Source organism: Lutjanus erythropterus, chromosome 1, assembly GCF_056507025.1.
Source record: "Lutjanus erythropterus isolate fLutEry1 chromosome 1, fLutEry1.hap2, whole genome shotgun sequence".
NCBI lineage: Eukaryota > Metazoa > Chordata > Actinopteri > Lutjaniformes > Lutjanidae > Lutjanus > Lutjanus erythropterus.
Window position 1 is genome coordinate 13700539 of NC_139317.1, and position 21256 is coordinate 13721794.

Genomic DNA, 21256 nt, shown 5'->3' on the forward strand with positions numbered 1-21256 from the left:
TACATATTGCAAATAGGACATAAATAGAGTGATAATTTTTGACAATATCACAGTAATTATTGACAAAAAAATGACTTGTGAAACAGATTTTTAACAACCTTCGTCTGACAGGACTGTTCTACAGGATGATAAAGTTGAGAGTGCGACATATTTCTCTCTTGAAAACCTAAATATGACCAAATGACAATGGCTAAGTCAGCCACTTTTTGCTTTGTGCTCCAGTAACAATAACATCAGAGGAAGCTTGTTGCCGGGTGGAACATTAATCAATTTCTCCTTTCCTGTTTCCTGTGTGTGACTTTTTTTCCCCCAGGATGGCAAAGTTATGACCCACTCTACTCTGTCTGCGATTGGCGTACCCTGATATTCTTACCTTAACCCAGTGGTTCCCAAAATGAGGCATAGAGCCACTGCAGGGACGGGGCGTGTGGATGACTGGGGAGAAATATAGAGTGAAACAAAGTCAAATGAAAATGATTTATGTAGGGAAAAAAACAAGAGTTTGCTGGTGCCATCATGTTATCCTTTATTTCACTAAAATTCAACTTGAATCATTTTAATTTAGTTTCTTCCCCAGTTATTGCTAATGATTGATAATAATTGTAGCATGGGGTGCATGGACTTTTTTCAGCTTCTGAAGAAGGGCATGCCCATAAACTACCCATAACCCACCTACCCCCACCCATAACCCTGCTTTTAACGGTCCTCCAGGAACATCTTTGAACCATCTTCAAAATTTTGTTTTTAACATAGATGAGTGTAGCACACAGCGTATCCAAGTACAGGACACAGGAAAAGAAAGGAGAGGAGTTCCCTCAGGTACCAGGCTTGCTCAACTGTTATTGGTGTAGAGAGCAAAAAGGGGCGTGGCTTAGGAGCCATGACCAAATGGAGTGAACAGGTGGTAATCAGCAGGCAGTTTTCTCACTATGCAACAGTCATGCCTGTCACTTTAAGACAGCGTGCGTCTCAGTCGTCTGAGATGAAGTGGACGACGTAGAGCTTGACGTAGCCGTTGTCCCACACGTACAGGTGTCTGTCCTTCGGGCTGTAGGAGAGCATTGCCAGGACTCCACCCGGAGGCCTCAGGTCAAAGGTCACATTGACCGGCTTTTTCTTCAGCAGGTCAAAAGCGAAGGTGACTCTGGCGTCTTTGGCGTCGGTGACGTACAGGACGCCGCAGGCGATGAAAGCGTTGCCCGCCTTGGTGCGGGGGTAGGTGGTGTTGATGTAGGACGTGACAGAGAAGGTCTTCTCGTCCAGCTGGGCCACAGTGATGCTGTCATCCATGCTGGAGGCGAAGATCAGCCACAAGCTGTTCTCGTCTGCGGCCAGTTTGAAGTAGGTCTTGGAGTTGTGGAGCAGGTAGGCGAGGCTGTGGTGCAGAGCGTTCTCTATGGTCAGAGTGCGAAGCTTCTTGGTTTGAAAGTCAAATCTGTGAACACACAAGCAGAAAAATGTTAACCAGAGGCGGCAAAAGTACACATTCTTTACTCAAGAAGTACAGTACAGAAATGTACATAAAGTATAAAAGTAAAAAGTCGCCCTCTGAAGGACGTTTCTGACAGCTGAGCCCCAAATTTTCTCTATTGAGACTCCTGTCTGTTTTGTCCTGTTGTTTTTCGTCTCGTTATGTCTTTTACGCCATTTTTGTCTTGTTACGTCTTTTATGTGGTTTTTGCCTTCCTTGTCATGTCATTTATGTGTTTTCATCTTGTTTCATCTTTCATGTGGTTTTGATCTTGTTAAAACTTTTACCTTGTTTTTCTATAGTTACATCTGTTATGTACGTTTCATCTTGTTACATTTTATTATGTCATTTTCATCTTGTTACGTCTTTCATGTGGTTTTGGTCTTGTTAGGTCTTTTATGTTGTTTTTTCCTTTTTACATCTATTAAGTCATTTTCATCTTGTTATATATTTTATGTCATTATATATTTTATGCTGTTTTTATGTTGTTTTTTTCTGTCAGCTTACCTGCCAATGCTGGAGGTACCAGCGATGTGATAATAGAAGGAACCGTTGTGAACAGTGTGGCCACAGCCTTGGTAGAACTTTCTAAGTTGCACAACGTCACCGCTTTTGTTCTGGAAGGAGGCGATGCTGTTATACTCCCTCACCTCGCGACCTGTGGGAAAACGGGCAAAATGATCACTGCTGACTCACAAACATCTCAACATGTTTTCTAGCAGCGTCCGTCCTGAAGGTCGTCTGTAACCAGCCTACCAGAGAAGTGTTCTGCCACCCATATTCGCTCGTCGTTCAGCCGAGCGGTGTCTTTCATCCACGTGCCAAACGTGTTGTCCATCTTTGTCACGTTCCTCGGGTTGATCAGAGATTTTATCAGGCACTCTGAGGGGAAATGAAATAAAAAGTTCAGACGCTTACGTCTCTATCACACAGCTCATACTGCACATGTACACACACTGTACACACACGCAAACTCACCGCTCTTCTTCACAGGCTTCTCATGTAGTTTCACAGCCTCCTTTATGTATGAGATTTCATCATTTGGAACTGCATGTATCAGCCCTGTCAGAAACAATTGTGTGTACTTAACAAAACAATCTCACTGCAAGATCCATGTAGTAGCTGCTCTGGAGCTTTTGATCATATCACATCATCTTCCTCAGCAGATAGAGCTGCACATTTTTCACGAAATTGTATGTAGATGTTCAAATTAGATTTTTTTTTTTTTTTTTTCTGAACACTTTGAGGACTTCAGTGATAAGTGCTTGCAGCATTAACAAATAGGCCTACCTCTGCAACAACTTTTAAACTTTTCTTTTCAAAATAGATGAGTCTAGCACACTGCGTATCTAAGTATGAGAAACAGGAAAGGAGAAGGCTGACTGAGGTACCAAAAGGAGCAGGACTCAAATCCATGAGGGTTCAGACTCCTAGAATGGGAACCAGACGAACCTGCTGAGCTCATGTTTTCATTTGCTCAGGCTGATAATTCACAGCTGCAGTTAGTCGGGCAGTGCCAGGCTAGGGAACTCTGCTGAGGAAGATCATGTGATATGATCAAAAGCTCCAGAACAGTGACTACATGGACGTTGTGGTTGACATCGTTTCGGCAGCTGCTGTTAAAGAGGTCAAAAATGAATTTTTCATCTCGGCTGCAGACCATATGTATGATATCGGTGAACACAGGCCTCTTACCGAGCGTCTGAGCAGCCTGCAGGTTGGCTCTGTGGTGCCTTGTTCTGGGAGGACCTTCAGGTCCAGGAGGGCCCATGGGCCCAGGAGGTCCTGGAGGACCAGGAGGACCTGTACAAAGAAAAGAGGACAACATATAAATCCTCTGGTTGTATAAAAAAAAGTTTTTTGAAACAATTTGAAAGAAAAGATTGCAACAGACATTTTTCAAAGCGGCTTTTTTTTTACATGAAATGGAGGAAACTCAAGTGTTGCCACTGATGCTACTTTCGCTTTTATTTTGGTTCCAGTCAAACAGAGTCAGGTTTCTGTTTTGTGCATGTTGGCTCACTGGAGAGGCTCTGCTACACTAAGCCTGGGTTTTACTAGCAAAGGTTAATTTAGTTTTAATAAGAGTTTAGCAAAACTAGACTTAAAATGAGTAAATCCAGATCTTACTAAATTTAAAAAAATAAAATTAAATATTGTTTATGCATTATGCTTATCCAAATAAAAATAAATAAGAATAAATTTGAGTGCTCTCGGGACATAGTAAGAATTAAAGTGAGGCTGTTTTGTCTTCCTTTACAAAAAGTTATATTGTTTGCTAGCTAGCTAAGAATAAAAAAGTTATATTGTTTGCCAGCTAGCTAAAAGGTTTTAAAAAGTTATATTGTTTGGTAGATAGCTAAAAGGTAAAAAAGAAAAAGTTATATTGTTTGGTAGATAGCTAAAAGGTAAAAAAGAAAAAGTTATATTGTTTGCTAGCTGGCTAAAAAGTTAGTTAGCCTACTTAGCCTACTCATGATGATAAGTTTAAGGTTTAGAGTAAATACTAAACTGAGGTTTAATCTTTCTTAATTGTAAACCAGTTTAAAAGTTTGGTGAAATATAACTTAATGTTATACCATGACTTAATCAGTTAGGCTAAGCTAAATGGAACAAGACCCTCCTATCATTGGTAACTGCTGTGTTTACCCTTCTATTATATATGTGTCAACATGGCTGCCATGAAAACAGTCCACACTTTTCATTCAGCATCATTTTAATGTAAAGTTAAGAGCGTAAAGCTACTCGCCCTCAATAATGATGTCATTGGATGGTTGTCCCTTCTCTCCAGGTGGACCGGCCTCTCCTCGCTCTCCTCTTTCACCAGGATCTCCTTTCTCACCTGGCGGCCCTGTGGAGGATCATTATGTCAAAGATTGCATTCATAAACTCAATTCACTTTGCCCCTATTGTTAAAAAAAAACATGAATTATTCCATTGACTCGCTCGGGTGAATCACGCCGTCCGCTGTGGAGGAGAACAGAGTGAAGTGGGAGAATATTTCCGGATCATTTAGCTGAAGCCCAAAACCGCAGAGATGAATAATATTATCTGAGAATGTGAGAGGAAGGCAGCTGTTTCAGCCTCTTCAGTCATTTATGAATTACAAGAAGAATGAATAAAACATGACGTCATTATGATACATGGATGGATCAGGACACTGAAGTGGCTAAAGTACACACATTATTTACTCGAGTAGAAGAACTGATACTGAAAAAAAAAGAAGACTGTCAAACATAGAATTACTGATTCAACATCATTCAAGTAAAAGTTAAAAAGTACACTGAAAAGAGTAAAAGTGAAAAGTCGCCTGGCTGTTTCTGTGCAGAACATCGCCGTTTCTCTGCAGTCGAGTCTGCCTCGCTTTCTGTTTTGTCTTGTTACTATTTTATCAGTTTAGTCTTGTTACTTCTTTTACTGAATTTTTTCTTGCTATATTGTTTTTGCCTTGATAGATTTTAGATTCTTTTACATCGTTTTCATTTTATTACATCTTTTAGGTCATTTTCATCTTGTTACATGTTTTACGTAGTTTTGTCTCGTTACGTTGTTTTTGTCTTGTTATATCTCGTTATATCTTGTTACTTATTTTACATTATTTTTGTCTTGTTACATCTTTTACTTCATTTTCGTCTTGTTATCTTTTACGTTTTTGTCTCGTTACATCTTTTACTTCATTTTTCAACTTATGTCTTTTATTTAGTTTTGTCTTGCTACATCTTTTATGCTGTTTTTTTCTTGTTACTTATTTCATGTAATTTTTGTCTTGTTACATATTTTACGTTGTTTTCATTTTGTTACATCTTCTAGATCATTTTTGTCCTGTTAGTCTTTCACATCATTTTGGTCTTCTTGTCCATCTGTTACATAGTTTTCATTTTTACATCTTTCACCTTGTTTTTTTTGGTTTGTTCTGTCTTTACAGCATTTTGAAATTTTCATTTTCATCTTTTTGCGTCTTGTTTTCATGTTACATTTATCATGCACGGTGTGCACTGATGAATACACCCAGGAATCGTCTTTTTTTATTATTTACTGTCTCATCAATTTAGGTCAAAATCAGTTTTGATGTTGGGGACGTGTCATATGATGATGAGTACGGCCCCTGTTTTGAGAATGTACAGATGTTTGAGTAAAAGTAAAAAGTTGTCAGAAAAATAAATACTCAAGTTAAATACAGATACCTGAAAAAAGTACAGTAACTAAGTATTTGTACTGCTGAGTGTGATGGCATGTTAGAGTGTTTTTAATGTGTGTGCGTGTATGATTTTAAGTGACTGTGTGTGTCTCTTGGTATTTCTGACCCCAGGTTACACTCAACCCTTTGACTGTTACATTGTTCCAGCAGTTCTTCACTAAAATGGCCAGCACTGCCCCGGGGCATTAATAAAAATGGATGGTGAGTAAAACCAGAATTAGAGCATTTCCTATTTCCTTACCTTTTTTTCCTCTTTTCCCATCAGCCCCGGGCGGTCCATTCAGTCCTGGGAGGCCATCAGTCCCATTGTGGCCAGGAATACCGTCCGCACCGGGCAAACCTACAGTAACACACACACAAAAAAAAATCTTCACCACGGGCTGAATGAAAGGATGTGGGTCACTAAATCTCAAAGGAGACGTACAGTACAGCTAGATTTTAAATTTAGATCCAGGATCAAGGATTCACTCACCAGGCGGTCCTGGAGGTCCTGCAACAGAAGGGTTGAGGATGTTAGAGAACAGGAAGTGATATTTTGGACATGAGTAGTTTAAAGTAGTTTAAAGTAGTTTAAAGTAGTTTAAAGTAGCTTAAAGTAGTTTAAAGTAGCTTAAAGTATACCAAAAGACATACCGGCTATGCAGACTCCCTTGGTGCTGTTGCAAATGTCGATCAACAGTTTAATCTGAAGAGGAAAAGAAAACATCAACATATAATTAAAATAATGTGATATGTTCAGTTTTAGCAACAGATTAAAAAAAACAAACTGTGGGTTCCCATTAACCCCCAGTTTCACCAGTGGAGAAGAAATCAGATCCCTTATTCCAGTACAATCCAAGAAATCAGACAGAAATTTAGTGGAATCAACAAATATTTTCTCTTTAAGTTAACATGAATATAAAAGTTTTATTAATTCAAGTTTATTGAACCTAAAAAACAAGTCTTTTTATTTGAATGATGAGTTTAATGAATGCACTGTTCAGTTCAGTGAATTAAGTTTGTCATCAACATATTAACAGACGTCCCAGCATGCATTGTTTGAGTGTCAAAACTCTCCTGAGACCCTTATGATGGATGTCTCTAAGTTCAGTCAGGGTTCATAATAATGAAAACACTGTGAACCACGATGAAAGTTAGTATTGAATTAGTTAACTAAAAGTAATAAAAGTTAAATGTTATAAATGTTTGTCAGTTTGACTCAAGAGTTGTTTGTTTATTTCTTCTCTGTGTGGGTGGGCCTTAATATTTATGTGTTTTCCCATCATCTACTTATCATTGGGTAAAGACGGCTAATCATCAGGCTTTTAAATGCTGCGTGGTACGTAGCACTTAATTGAATAAGACACTTACTTCATGGTGACACGTTTTTGATGTCATTTACCAAATAAATAACATTACAGTAACTCAAAATAAGTTTAACATGTATACGCATATACTTTATTGATTTAAATTAGGATTAATGATTTGATGTTAGAAAATTTAGAAAGTGTGCCTGCAGGGGAATTCTGGGTTATTCTGCAGAACCACCACAAGAGAAGAGACGCAGAAAAGTTAGCTAGCAAAGTGTCAAGATAACATGTAGCTTAGTGGAGTAAAAACTTTTTTCTTTTGTTTTTCGTTTTTCTGAACGGTTCAGAAAGACAAAACAGCGAACATGAGTTGTTCCTATGGATGAGTGCACCTGTGATGTAAGTACAACTTGATTTATTTGACTAATAATCAACCTACGCACTTGTGTTTTTTGTTTTTTTGTTATAAGCCAGCGCCTGTGTGCAGACATGAAAAATGTCATTAGTGTGAAGGAGCGCTGTCGCCTTCATTTAATTGGACGCTCCAACACCAGATTTTGTGAAGGAGACTAACCTGTGGGAGGGTCTAAATGTTGTAGCTGGTTATGGCGAAGCTAATTTTCTTGTGTTAGCAAACGTCACAGCTGTCAAATACAAACAACAGACCTTTTTCACAGCAGCCATTATGACATGAATGAGTAAACACAGGTGTTACTAATGACACTAATCAGTTACATTCAGGTCAAACAGTCAAAGTGCTGCTACTGTGCATGTTGGTTCACTGGAAAGGCTCTGCTACACTAAATGGAATGGAACCTTAAATATTATCATGGTAACACCTGTGTTTACTCTTTCTTTCAGTTTGTTTTGTGTGAGTTGTGCATTCAGCATTATCAAACAAATTTGTAACTGATCAAATTCGAAAGTGCTGGTGCACGTGACTGAAAACAGCTGGTGATTAAACATTAGACGGCAATGACAAAATAACTGAAGATACTTTAGGCTGTGACCAGTGCAATGAATTTATAAATCTTTCTGCCTGCACTCCCTCACTCCTCCTCTCTCATATATCATCCTCCAAAATAAATAATTAAAAAATGAATTTTAAAAAGGGACAATAAAATATATAGAACAATTAATTGGTTAATTGATTATTAATCAGATATTAAATTAATCGCCAAATATTTTCAGCTTCTCAAATGTGAATATTTTCTGGTTTCTTCAGTCCTCTTGTAAACTGAATATCCTAGAGTTGACATTTGAGGAAAAAGTTTATAGACCAACCAACTTGTTGATTAATTGAGGAAAACAATCAACAGATTAATCAATAAGAGAATAACTGTTAGTTGCAACCCTAAAAATATGCAGTCCTCTGTCTGATCTCACCGGCACCATGGAGTAAGTCATCATCATCATCATGTCGTCCTGCACGTGCATCTTGTGGTAACTGTGGCCGTGTCGCTGCTTGTGCTTCAGCTCGTGCTTCATCTTCTTCTCCGTCTCCTCTCCCACCTCCTGGCTGACCTCCTGCTCCTGCACGTCCAGCTGACGGACCTCCTGTTCCTCGCTGTGCGCCTCCTGCTGCAGCTCCTTCTCCAGCTCCTCACTCCTCTTGTTCCTGGAGGACTGGTACTGGTACTGGTACTGGTACTGGTATTGAGGACGTTCTGCTTGAAGCCCCGCCGCTCCTCTGGGCACCTCCTGGAGGAACTCCACCACCGAGCTCTGCTCCACCTCCGTCACCCTCGCCTCCGTCTGCTCCAGCCAGGCGCGCTGCTGATTCTGCTGGACCAGGAGCACCAGCAGGCCCACAGAGTTCATCAGCGCCACCGCGCACGTCCCGTACAGCACCATCCGCTGAGGGAGGGTCATGCTGGGGGTCGGGATCCACATGGTCACCACTTCGCCTCCTCGTTTCTGAGGGTCGCCCGCCAGCCTCAGCATCCACAGAGCAGGACGAGACCAGTTCAGCAGGGAATATAAAAGGACAAAGGTTGGAAAAACAGAGAAAGTTCAAGTTGTATGACCTTGTAGGCCAAGATGCTGCCACCAAAAATCAAATCAGACCAACTGACGGCAAAATAATCCAACCGGAAGGAAGAAATTCAAGGTCCAGTTTACATTAAAGCTCCAAACAGAGTCCAGTCAGCTTCCAGTGCTCCACCCGGGTGGTCGATCTGAAGGCAGACTGGTAAATACACTGCTTATTGTGTGGTGAAGGGGCTGTGTTTATGTGCGTGTGTGTGTGTGTGTGTGTGTGTGCACATGCAAACCAGTAATGTAGGAGTGGGCATTACACAATCTTCTGGGCTTGTCTGGGAAGAAACCCCCGCCTGTTCAGTCACCTGATTTATATTCAGCACAGCCCATTCTACTGCACCGCCGTGGGCAGACTGACATCACACACACACACACACACACACACACACACACACACACAGGGACATGCACATATGTATGATGCACGCACAAAAGCATTCATAACAAATGAAATCATGCATTACACTCATGTTTACATACTTTATTACAACAGAAATAATCTTGAACTGAAAAGAAAATACATGACATCAAACTGCGTTAACATCAGTACAGTTTCCTCTGGTTCATGGCCTCTCTTACCCAACTCCTGTGTCCTCCCTTCATGTCCCCCCCCCCCCCCTCGGCGCTGCTCCTTGTCACATCCTCACAGCCTCCGTCCACCAACTGCGACCATGACCCATTTCCATTGCTTTGATTTGGGCCAGAAAAGTGACATTTTGCAGGGAAAATGACAGTTCAGCTGAAAACATATCAGCTCCAGGCATTAGAAGCATTCATCACACAGGAAGTTAGTTGTTTCTGTCTCTTCTGGCTGATGTGAAGGTGTCAGTGGCCCATTTTCTGTAATTAGTCCAGTAATTAGTTCAACAACAGTTCAGTGTGTTTCAATCAGTCAGTTAATTGGCCCCTCTGATGATGATGTAGCTGACCTACTGTACATGATCTTACAGCCATGTTACGCCCCATATAACACACACACACACACACACACACACACACAGACTTATGTTACTGTATTGATATGTCATTGACATAATACATTTAGCTCCTTATCATAACCCTGCCCTAAACTCACGGGTGAAAATAATGAATTGATAATGAAGCAACTAACGATTGTTTTCATAGTCGATTAGTGGCTCGATTATTTTCTCAATTAATTAATTAAAAGTTGTTTATCTTAAAATGTCAGAAAATGCTATAAAGAAAAAAAAAAGATGACATCCTCAAATTTCTTGTTTTGTCCACAACCCAAAGATATTCAGTTTACTGACATAACGGAGTAAAGAAACCAGAAAATATTCACATTTAAGAAGCTGAAATGTGAGAAATTAGACTTTTGTTCTGAAAACTTTTTCTAAAACAGTAATCGGTTATCAAAATAGTTGGCAATTAAATTAATACTTGGTTTACAAGTGTTGCAGCTCTAATTGTAATTAATTAATTGTTTTTGGGGTACTTGTACTTTTATGAGTGTTTTTACAAGTCTGTAATTTACAGTCAGTATGCATTACACTATGTACTTTAAACTTTACTTTATTGTTTACTTTTAATTGCGTAATCGAAATCAAATCACAACACAAATTTTTAATTTATATTCAAAACTTTCATCAGCATTTTTGTAGTCAACTACTTTTTAAAATACATTTGTAATCCTAGATTACAAGTAGCTTGTTTTAATAAATACGATGTTACATTTTATGATTTTTTATTTGTTTTTATTTTATGCCTTTAATCAACAGGACAGCTGACGATAGGACAGAGAAGGGGGAGAGAGAGAGAGAGAGAGAGAGAGAGAGAGAGAGAGAGAGAGAGAGAGAGAGAGACCAAGAGAGAGAGAATGACATGCAGCAAAGAGCGGGAGTCAAACCCACGGCTGCTGCAGACGACTCACAGCCTCATGTTGGAAACATGATCCAACAACTGAGACACTCAGGTGTTTTACATCTTTTTTTCATTTAGTTTGATTTTACTAAATTCTCTCCTCTTAAACAGGCTGAGTTTATACTTTTTTTAAAAAAAATAGAGATGTCTGAACAAGACATAACAAACAAATGTGCTCGACCAATGAAATGATGATCTTCTAATGAACCATGTTAATGAACAATCATAGATACAGAACACTTGTTTTATAGTTAGCAGATTATTTCCATAAAATCACGATGATATACTTTTTTGAATATTCACACATGATCAAAGGGCCGTCAGTTAAACAGACCTGCAATAAGAAAATCTGAAAGCCGATGAAAACCACGATATTCAGCAGAAATAAAACCAGAAACGCTGCAGCAGGAACAGGTTTGGAGAGGTGACAGTGACCTCTGACCAGGAGAAATTTAGACTGACGTTTTGCACTAACAGAAATATCTTTTAATTAAAAGCCTGCAACTGATAATCCATTAAACATCAACAGTTAAAAGAAGTTAAAAGAATAAAAGAATATTGATTCTGTGCTTGAGTATCACAATATTATGTTTTGTCATACTGTATAGATTCTTAAAACTCTGTATCCTGATACATGTGAAGATTCATAGCACTGGTTCATGTTGTGTTGTGTTTAAACTGCACACTGCTAGATAGCGGTGTTGTTTTACTGTTCTGATAAAAAAAACTTTTTGAGCTCACATTTTATGCATACACTAGTGTGTTCTTTATACCGTGACACTTTTCCTAATATTGCATGGAAAAAAACACCCCTCTGACAGTATCATATATATATCATACTGACTTGTAATCCCTGTATCATGATGCATGTTGCATTGTCAGATTCTTCACAGTGTACATCTCTGCCAACTCACACACTCATAACTCACAACACACACAGGAAGAAAGTGGCCATGCAACATTGCCGTTATATTCAGGCCCTGAACTCTCTGTTGTTGTGTTGGCTGCTGCCTGAGGCTGTAGGTCACTGACAGACAGATGTTGGACAGCTTGAATCGCTCCGGCAGATGTCTTCATATGTGTGTGTACGTGCAGTCTGAAGAGCACCGAGGTCGTCTCTTTGTTGTCTCTCATTCACTGAGCTCTGGATCCATTAACATGAACCTTGTGTGTGTGTGTGTGTGTGTGTGTAAATATGTCGACATGCTTCCACAAAATCTGCTGCACCTCTGCTCTCTGACTGAACTCCTCTGGGTCTGGTTCCTCCTTCCTGAGGTGCAGCTGCTGGGAGAGCAGAGCCTTATCTGTCTTATTACCACCTGGGCTGAGAGGTCCATGTCCGTCCAACTGCTGCAGGCCAAGGACGCACAGATGACCTGACGTGTCTCACTACAAAACTTAATCCTCCCACCCGCCCCTTCTCAGACCTTTTCTCCCTTTTATGCTGTTATCTAAACTTTCACAAGTTTAAAAGACATTATTATTTGAATACCATAATTCCACAAAGTCATAGAGAATACAAATATGACATATTTTAGTCTATATTAAGTAAATAAAAAATAAATGAACAAACAAACAAATATGGCTATAAAAATGATCCTGAGATGAATAATGAGGCAATAAATGTGAATATAAATATATAAAAGAGTTGCTATAGTTGTTTAGAGGCCTATGTTTATTTCGGGGGACTTTTATTTCATGATTACACATTTATTTATTTCAGGGATTTGTGGCATTATGAAATAAATCCCCTAGCATAAATAAAAGTAGTCTTTGAAAAGCAGAATTTTTAAAGGATTTTTTTTTTTTTTATTGAATTATATTGGCTCATTTACATATTTATTGCCTCATTTATTTATTTCACAGGGAAGTTGATTTATTTATGCATTTATTTATTTAATATTGACTAAAATTGCTTCAGTAGTATTAGCAAAATGGCACGCTCAAAAAATTCCAAGCCAAAAAATGAAATACTTATTGAACATCTAAAAACAGCCTGAATTTAAATCAAAATCCAGTGAGAACTACAATATTAAAGGAGGTCTGAAGTACAGTATATTATGTAACTGTTCCATCACTACACTTACATAATAAACTTCAAACTGTAAAGCTTCGCTCTCTGTGACACGTAACTCCCAGTGTCTTGTGAGGGAGGTGGCTGGGGAGTTCATCTTCTAGCCAAGGGCGTAAGTTTCATTTCAACAACACCTAATTTCTGCATTCTGCTGTTTATTTTGCACCAATTTGTTCCTTTATTTAAGTAAAAGAAAACACAAAACTCATGCACCAAGTGACAATTCAAAATGAAATGGAATAGTATGCAGTAAGGCTGCTGTACCTACAGTAGGTTCACTGTTTTTGTACTTTTTACGGATGGCCAAAATGACAAATATACAGATCATGCACAATTTTGGCACTGAATCTTATGTTACAGAAAACTTAAAGAGAGTCTTTTGTTGCACAGCTGAGAACAAGAATCTTTCCTCTGGACCTTTGAAGATTTAAAAACATCCAGGAGGAAAACAGGTGAAGATGAGAATGAATCAAATCTACTTCTATATCATCCTTATGATGACATACAAATACTTTAATTTTTAAACTAATTTAATGTTTATTAGTTGGCTACCTTTGTTTCTAAAGCTTGGAATAAACATCAGGATGGTTTTTTGTTTAGTAATACTTGTAATTTATATTGCTGCTCTGGTTTCTGGTCTGTTTTTCTAAATAATGGCATCTTGTAAGCTTGTTTGGTCTGGACACATCATTTGTGCATGATGTAATAATAAAATCACATGAATAATAATAATAAAAAAAAGCTTTAACAACACACATATACTCAAAGGAAAAATTTATTTTTCCCATAACTGTCAGAATAAATGTGGAACAATCCCCTCCTCTATAGGCAGGGTCATGATGCAAAGGGAAAGAGGGAGAAGACGAGTTAATAAGTTCTGTTCTGACATTTAACTTCTTCTCCTCGGCTTATAATCAATCTTGTTTGTTCAGTTCTGAACAACTCCCTACACATGTGCTGGACACAAAGATGTGGTTGACCACAACAGCAGAGCCCAGAGACAAGGTTACATTAACGTCTGATTTCGGGAGGGTGGAGGAGGAGGAGGAGGAGGAGGAGGAGGAGGAGGGTCTCAGTTTAATCATGCAGAACAATCTAGATCTGAGGCATCGTACAGGGCATCGTTATCAAGGCCGGGCCTCAGCACACAGTCGGCCAATTGAACAATTCACATTCTTGGACTCGGCTGTGGGCGGTGAGTGAATTCACAGGGTCCTTTATACAGCGAGAGCAAATGGAACGACGGCAGAGATAAAACCAAACAGCACTGGCTTTGTCACAAACAGAAGAATGAAATAAAATAAAATAAAACACAATGAATTCAAATAAAATAAAATAAAACACAATAAATTCAAATAAATTCAAATAAAATAAATCCACCCTCACTGAAAATTAAGCAGAAGTAGAAGGAACAGAGTTCACAGAGTTCATAGAAAAAACAGGCAAGAAAGGCTTTGAAATAATGCAAATATCTTTCCTTTTTATATACACCTCAGGATCTAGTTTGGATTAAAATATTAAAATGTTAGGACATGTTGTGCTGACAAATTACACAGATGTCACAAACAAGTTAGACAGATACAGTTTGTTGAGAAAGACACAGCAGATGAGTTTGCACCAAATAATCTGTCTGATAAAACCAAAAATAACCAAAACAAATATGTACAGTAGGAGTTTAAAATACTTAAGATCCAAAAAGAGATGCATAATGTAAGAAATAAATAAATAAATAAGAAAAACATCTATATTTCAGTCAACAGCATCACTACATTATGGACCAAAAGCTGTTTTCTAAAAACTTCCTCCACAAGAATTTTGTTGCATTAGTTTACAAATTGAGCTATCAGAAGCTAATACTTTCTGAACATTTTTACAGGCAGCAAAGCCTCTTTCAGTGCTCCAAAATCCTCCCAAATGTCCAACTTTGGGTTTCAAAAACGTATCGTGCACAGTTTGGTGTCCTCCACTTTCTATTTTTATTTTTAGCTGTCAGCTAACCTTCATCGCTGTCAGGTCAAACTGTGACGCGTCACTGTTTGGCAGGATGTGGGGTCAAAGGTTGTGTTGCACACAATAAAATCCTGCTGGCTGATTAGGCTTCGTGTTACTGCATTAGCAGATATAAGTGTTAAAAATATTGCATCATTTTCAGTTCTGTTTTTTCCAGGAAAAAAAAACATATTATTGTACTGCATGTGTTCCATTATTGTTCTCACTGCCCGTCCGCCTGTGAATATATTTTTTATTATTTTTTACCTGATCCAGTACAAGACTCTACTTCATGGATTCAACAGCAGCTGTAGCTCTGAATGAACGAGCTGCTACAGAATTTATGTTCTAATCATCTCATAACAGTCAGCATCTATGATTTAAGTTCATCATGTTACAGTAAATCTAAAGACCATCTTTAATACTTTAAATTCTAAATAATCCCTTCAAATAATCCTCCAAAAGCAGAGTAAACTCTTTTTGGGGAGATTTTTAATGATGATGAACATTTAATTTGATTTTCCTTGAAATAAATTTGCAGTATGGATGTTTCCTGAAAAAGCAGAGAATTTAATTTAGCCAGACAGAAAAGCAGGAATAATAATAATAATAATAATAATGACGCAGATTCTCACGGGCTGAAACCTCTTTTGGAGGATTTCCAATCGGATTCTTTTTTGACGTTCAAAGGAGGAGCGAACATTGCTTCTCATCCTCAAAATGTCAAATATGACCCGTGATTGAAACTCCACAACATGTACCCACTGAAACAGGTCCTGTACGCTCAAGGCCACAGGCACAAATCCAACCCGTCAAGGTTGCAAGTGTATTGTTTACCATTTTCCTCCTCTGTTGTGGCTTTTGCTTCACCCTGACCTGGCTGCTAACCAGCTCAGACCACATATAAAGAGAAAAACCGGGCTCGTTGAAGCAGCTTTCATCGGTCGGTTTGAGCAGTCGGGTGCAGGTTGTGTTAAAAATCCGCCTTCTTATGGATCTGATCTCTGAGTGTGAACGGGCCGTGATGACTCCTGTAGGTTTGGACGACATAGTGGCAGACCTGGTCTCCATGTCCCCGAACGCCACTGCGGTGGGATCACCGGGCATCACCGTGGCAACCAGAACCCTCATACTGATCGTCTGTCTGCTGCTGGTGGCCTGGAGCCACACAGATAAGAAAACTGTACCAGGTAGGTTTGACACTTTGCACTTTATTACTTTCCTGTTGCTTTAACTCAATTTCAGTTCTGCAGAAAAACACATTTATTGTCCTTCACCGCCGCAGGCCCTTCTTTCTGTCTGGGTCTGGGGCCACTTCTGTCCTATCTGAGATTCCTGTGGACTGGCATCGGCACAGCCAGCAATTACTACAACAACAAGTATGGAGACATCGTCAGAGTCTGGATCAATGGAGAGGAAACACTCATACTCAGCAGGTTGGTTTTCTTTGTTAATGCTGATGAATAAACAGGGCTGCCGCACCTTTTCCAAAGTCAAATTCAAGAAGTTTAAAGGTGCATTTTCAAGCTTTTCCAGCACCTCACAACTGTGGTAAATTACATGTTTATATACACACACGCAAACTGATTATTTCACTTCTTCATCACATTAAATCAGATGTTATTTTGCTATAAGGAGACACAGTTATGGTGTCACTTATCTGAGCAGACTTGACATCCAATACGAAAATGCCTGAGTGAACATCTGCTTTTCAGATAAAGACGTAAATTTTATTAGAGAAGTAATGTTTCAGTTTCACGCACTTCTCAAATTTTGAAAACAGAATTCAAATTCAAGTGTTGTCAAGGATTTCAAGCACCTGTATGAACCCTGATAAAGTTACAGTCAATTCAAGCATGCAAGTGTAAATTGATCTTTTTTTTTCTGTTTTTGTTGTTTTTTACCATAAGGGCCTCGGCGGTGCACCATGTACTGAAAAATGGACATTATACTTCGCGTTTTGGGAGCAAGCCGGGCCTCAGCTGCATCGGCATGAATGAGAGAGGCATCATATTTAACAACAATGTGACTCTGTGGAAAAAAATACGCGCCTATTTCACCAAAGGTAACATTTTCACCTTTACTCAGCCTGATTGATCCACTTATTCAGTGGTTTCAGACACTGAATGTCCTGTTTTCAGCCCTGACAGGTCCAGGCCTGCAGCAGACGATGGAGGTCTGCGTCTCCTCCACACAGACTCACCTGGACGACCTGGACAGTTTGCATCACGTGGACGTCCTCAGTTTGCTGCGCTGCACCGTGGTCGACATCTCCAACAGACTCTTCCTGGGTGTGGCTGTGAATGGTGAGTAGGAGCGAATAAATCTCTTAAAGGGACAGTTCACCACATTTCTGCTTTCTCTCCAATATAATCAAAGGAGATGGCAAATGAATATTCAATAGTAAATACAGTATTGACCCACTTCTGGTCTTCTGTCTGAATACAGACACAGAGACGGATAGTTTGTTTGATTGCACAGATACAGATACAGATATCGGCGTCACAAAATCGTGCAAAACTCAACAGTAATGCCTCTTTCTAAAAATCATGCCCTGGGCACTGTTGTGAGCTGTTTCATGTAGGAACTATTTTCTTTCTAAAGGAAAATTTGGGCTTAAATTGTTCCTTTACGCAGTGAATTTATCTTCCTAACTCTCCATCCAGAGAAAGAGCTGCTGCTGAAGATTCAGAAGTACTTCGACACGTGGCAGACGGTGCTGATCAAACCAGACATTTACTTCAAGTTCAGCTGGATTCACCAGAGACACAAGACAGCAGCGTTAGTCACTCTGTCATTTTGTCATTCATGTTATCAGGATTATTCATACATAAGCCCACCTTTAAGTTTTTTTTTTAAATCAATATACATATTATATGCTATAATAGTCCATGCAGTATCATAAGTGATCATTGTATATGTTAAAAACACAGTGATGTTCCATTACTAAAGCACAGCAAAACATATTTTACTTGTAATTGTCTACATTTGGGTGTAATAATTATTTGATAATGACAGCATATATTCTTTTAAATGCATGGAGATGCAGTACACTTTACTGACAACAGCATTATTTTAGATGCAATAATATGTACTTGACTTTACTTAAAACTACTGAATTACTGAATTGACTATTATAGAATATTATGAGTCCTTACTACAGTTGATTGTTTAGGTGAGTTCGTGTTGTCATACTGAATTATAAGCCCCACCAGTGAGCGTCTTGTTAATGTCAAGAGCATCCAAAGACACTTAAGCTTCTATAATAATATTAATATGTAGTAATACATAGCGCATCAGAAAGCATTATGTGTGTGTTGTCAAAAAGCATTATGAATGCATTATAATTCACTATCAATATCCCCATAACACACTATATCTGTTATCTCACAGCCAGGAGCTGCAGGACGCCATAGAGAGTCTTGTAGAGCAGAAGAGGAGAGAAGTGGAGCAGGCGGATAAACTGGACAACATCAACTTCACTGCAGAGCTCATATTCGCTCAGGTGAGTCTGAGAATTCAGTCGCTGCTGTTTGTTTGTGCAGATACTCAAAATTTCAGCTGAAAGTCTTTTGTCCTTTTTATAATTTTTCAATCCCTTTCAGCACTTCGTCAAACCCCAAACCCAATCCTGTAACGATGAAATACAATATTTTTTCTGCCAGTCATTTTATTCATATTTCTCTGTGTGTGCGTGTGTTTTCAGAACCACAGCGAGCTGTCTGCAGAGAACGTGAGGCAGTGTGTGTTGGAGATGGTGATCGCAGCACCGGACACTCTGTCCATCAGCCTCTTCTTCATGCTGCTGCTCCTCAAACAAAATCCAGATGTGGAGCTGCAGCTGCTGCAGGAGATAGACACCGTTGTAGGCAAGTATCTACAAGACTTAAGAAGATAGTTCAGATTTATGAGTTAGTTTTCCATTGTCGGTGTAATACCTACAGTAGATGATGATCGACCCAGTTTGGAGAAGCAGACAGGTAGGAGGCTGAGCAATGAACTGCTGTTGCAGGGACATATTTTAATCATCATCAGTTTAAGTGTACGCTTTATTTAGAATATTTTCATCACTTTACTTTGCTGTCAGACAGACTTCTCTGACAGGAAACTGCAGTATTAGCCAAATAGGAACTAAATATCGCTAGTTATCATTAGTTTATTTGTGTTATTGTGTGACTTTGGTGTTTTAAAGGCTAGTTCGGATTTTCACACACTAAGACAAACAAACCAACCGGTCAAGACAGTGGTAGACCAACAGCTCCATGTTTTGCAAAGTAAAATTAGTGTGTTTGCCAGTGGAGTCTGGAGGCTTTGGAAAGAGCAATATTTGGCTCATATAACAGTGGTTTCCAGTCTGAAAAGGCTGTCTGACAGCAAAGTCAAGTGGAGAAAATTTACTAAATATAACATACACCTAAACTGACACAGATTTTTTTTAGGTTGGCTTTTTTTTAGGAGGCTAAATTATGTTTTGCTGCTGATCCTGTCCACAGCAGCTCATTGGTTAGATGCTGCCACTTCTGCAAACTGGGAGCATACCAACATTCATCTTCTGTAGGTAATACACTGACTATGGATAAGTAGCTCATACAGCCCCGCTTGAAAAATCTGGATTATCCCTTTAAAGACACTGTCAATGATAAAATGTAGTAGAGATTAAGGGCTCTACTTGTGCACTCAGTTCCCAGTTTATTAGGTACAGAACACCTTGCTAAAACTAATACAGTCTGATACAAGAGTCCCTCCTAAATCATATTATAAAGTTCAGGTTTTGTCATTGCTTTAGAGAATACAGTTCAACACGAGTGATGTCTCATTGTCACTGTCTTTCTTTAGGCGAGAGACAGCTTCAGAACGGGGATCTTCCAAAGCTGCAGCTGCTGGAGAGCTTCGTCAACGAATGCTTGCGGTTCCACCCTGTGGTGGACTTCACAATGCGCCGGGCCCTCTCTGATGACATCATAGACGGCTACAGGGTGCCGAAGGGGACAAACATCATTCTGAACACCGGCCACATGCACCGGACAGAGTTCTTCCTCAGACCAAATGAATTTAGTCTGGAAAACTTTGAAAAAAATGTAAGTAGATGATTATTTTTTGGCCAGGTTGAGGTTTTGTTTGCAACTGTGGGACTCTAAAGTATCAGATAAAATAACATAAAGAGAATAAACATTTTTTTACACTCATCCTCTTACTAGGGGCAATGGGAGCCTCCAAAAACAAACAATTTTCTGCCAAAGTTAGAACAATGTATGACATTTAACATGAGAGATTTCTGCATTACTATTTACTTTCTTGCTTGTCTTACTGGTTTAAAGTGGGCGGGGCTTGGCTGAAAAAAGTGATGTCACAAATGTCTGTGCATGGGATTTAGCGACATTTGAATGAGAATCAAACTACACCAGCACAGCCTCTATAAGCTGAGCTCTGAGTGTCAAACTTTTCTTTCTTTAAGTCATGAATATTTACGTTATAGATAAATGTTTTTCAGGAGATTTAACAGCCTCTCTCCTCTGTCCTCCCTCAGGCTCCTCGCCGTTACTTCCAGCCGTTCGGTTCAGGCCCTCGCGCCTGCGTTGGTAAGCACGTCGCCATGGTGATGATGAAAGCCATCCTGGTAACGCTGCTCTCTCAGTACTCGGTCTGCCCCCACGAGGGCCTGACCCTGGACCGCCTCCCCCAGACCAACAACCTCTCCCAGCAGCCTGTCGAGCACCAGCAGGAAGCCGAACATCTCAGCATGACATTCTTACCCAGACAGAGAGGCAACTGGAAAACACTCTGAGACTCTCACCTTTACTGTTTCCTCCTTTTGTACTTATACATTTATACATAATATATACACTCAACAAAATATAAACGCAGCAATTTAATTTTTGCTCCCATATTTCACGTGTTGAAGACTTTCTGTGCACACTAAAGGTTTATTTCTCTCAAATTTTGTTCACAGATTTGAGCACTTCGTCTTTGACAAGATAATCCATTCACCTGACAGGTGTGGCATAGAAATGCTGATTTAACAGGAGGATTATTGCAGACGTGTGTCTTGGACTGGTCACAATAAAATGTGCAGTTTGATCAGAGACATTTATTAAGCACTGAGCAATGATTATTTCACATAAGGCTAAAAAATACCCAATTTTTTTCCCAGAAGGGCAAAGTCATTTCCTGCACTACTTTTCCTCTGATTGAAATAATCCTGTTGATTAATCAGCATCTCTATATGTCAGACCTGACAGGATGGATTACCTTGTCAAAGGAGAAGTTCTCACTAGAACAGATTTTAACGAATTTGTGAACAAAATGTGAGAGAA

General features: G+C 39.3%; 2 protein-coding genes across 2 annotated transcripts; one reads left to right on the forward strand and one right to left on the reverse strand.

Annotated features, from left to right (window-relative positions):
• Positions 1 to 511: 511 nt before the first annotated feature.
• On the reverse strand, positions 512 to 9228 carry gldn (gliomedin). Its single transcript, XM_084723815.1, has 10 exons — positions 8345 to 9228; positions 6303 to 6354; positions 6142 to 6159; positions 5911 to 6009; positions 4221 to 4322; positions 3167 to 3274; positions 2450 to 2533; positions 2228 to 2353; positions 1979 to 2129; positions 512 to 1435 (listed from the first exon to the last, which is right to left on the reverse strand). The coding sequence occupies exons 1-10, from the start codon at positions 8900 to 8902 to the stop codon at positions 970 to 972; spliced, it is 1764 nt and encodes a 587-aa protein (XP_084579941.1). The 5' UTR covers positions 8903 to 9228; the 3' UTR covers positions 512 to 969.
• Positions 9229 to 15904: 6676 nt separating this feature from the next.
• cyp19a1a (cytochrome P450, family 19, subfamily A, polypeptide 1a) lies at positions 15905 to 20032 on the forward strand. The gene is made up of 8 exons (XM_084711482.1): positions 15905 to 16132; positions 16228 to 16378; positions 16853 to 17007; positions 17084 to 17248; positions 17609 to 17723; positions 18336 to 18447; positions 18649 to 18811; positions 19779 to 20032. The coding sequence occupies exons 1-8, from the start codon at positions 15934 to 15936 to the stop codon at positions 20030 to 20032; spliced, it is 1314 nt and encodes a 437-aa protein (XP_084567608.1). The 5' UTR covers positions 15905 to 15933.
• Positions 20033 to 21256: the final 1224 nt, after the last annotated feature.

Excerpts from the sequence above, each read along its gene's own strand:
- gldn (XM_084723815.1), bottom strand. The coding sequence starts at position 8,902 with ATGCTGAGGCTGGCGGGCGACCCTCAGAAACGAGGAGGCGAAGTGGTG. Across the intron at positions 4,323-5,910 it reads TGGGAAAAGAGGAAAAAAAG|GGCCGCCAGGTGAGAAAGGA; the intron begins GTAAGGAAATAG and ends GATCCTCCACAG. Across the intron at positions 2,534-3,166 it reads GCAGGCTGCTCAGACGCTCG|GGCTGATACATGCAGTTCCA; the intron begins GTAAGAGGCCTG and ends TGTTTCTGACAG.
- cyp19a1a (XM_084711482.1), top strand. The coding sequence starts at position 15,934 with ATGGATCTGATCTCTGAGTGTGAACGGGCCGTGATGACTCCTGTAGGT. Across the intron at positions 16,133-16,227 it reads AGATAAGAAAACTGTACCAG|GCCCTTCTTTCTGTCTGGGT; the intron begins GTAGGTTTGACA and ends TCACCGCCGCAG. Across the intron at positions 17,724-18,335 it reads CAGAGACACAAGACAGCAGC|CCAGGAGCTGCAGGACGCCA; the intron begins GTTAGTCACTCT and ends GTTATCTCACAG.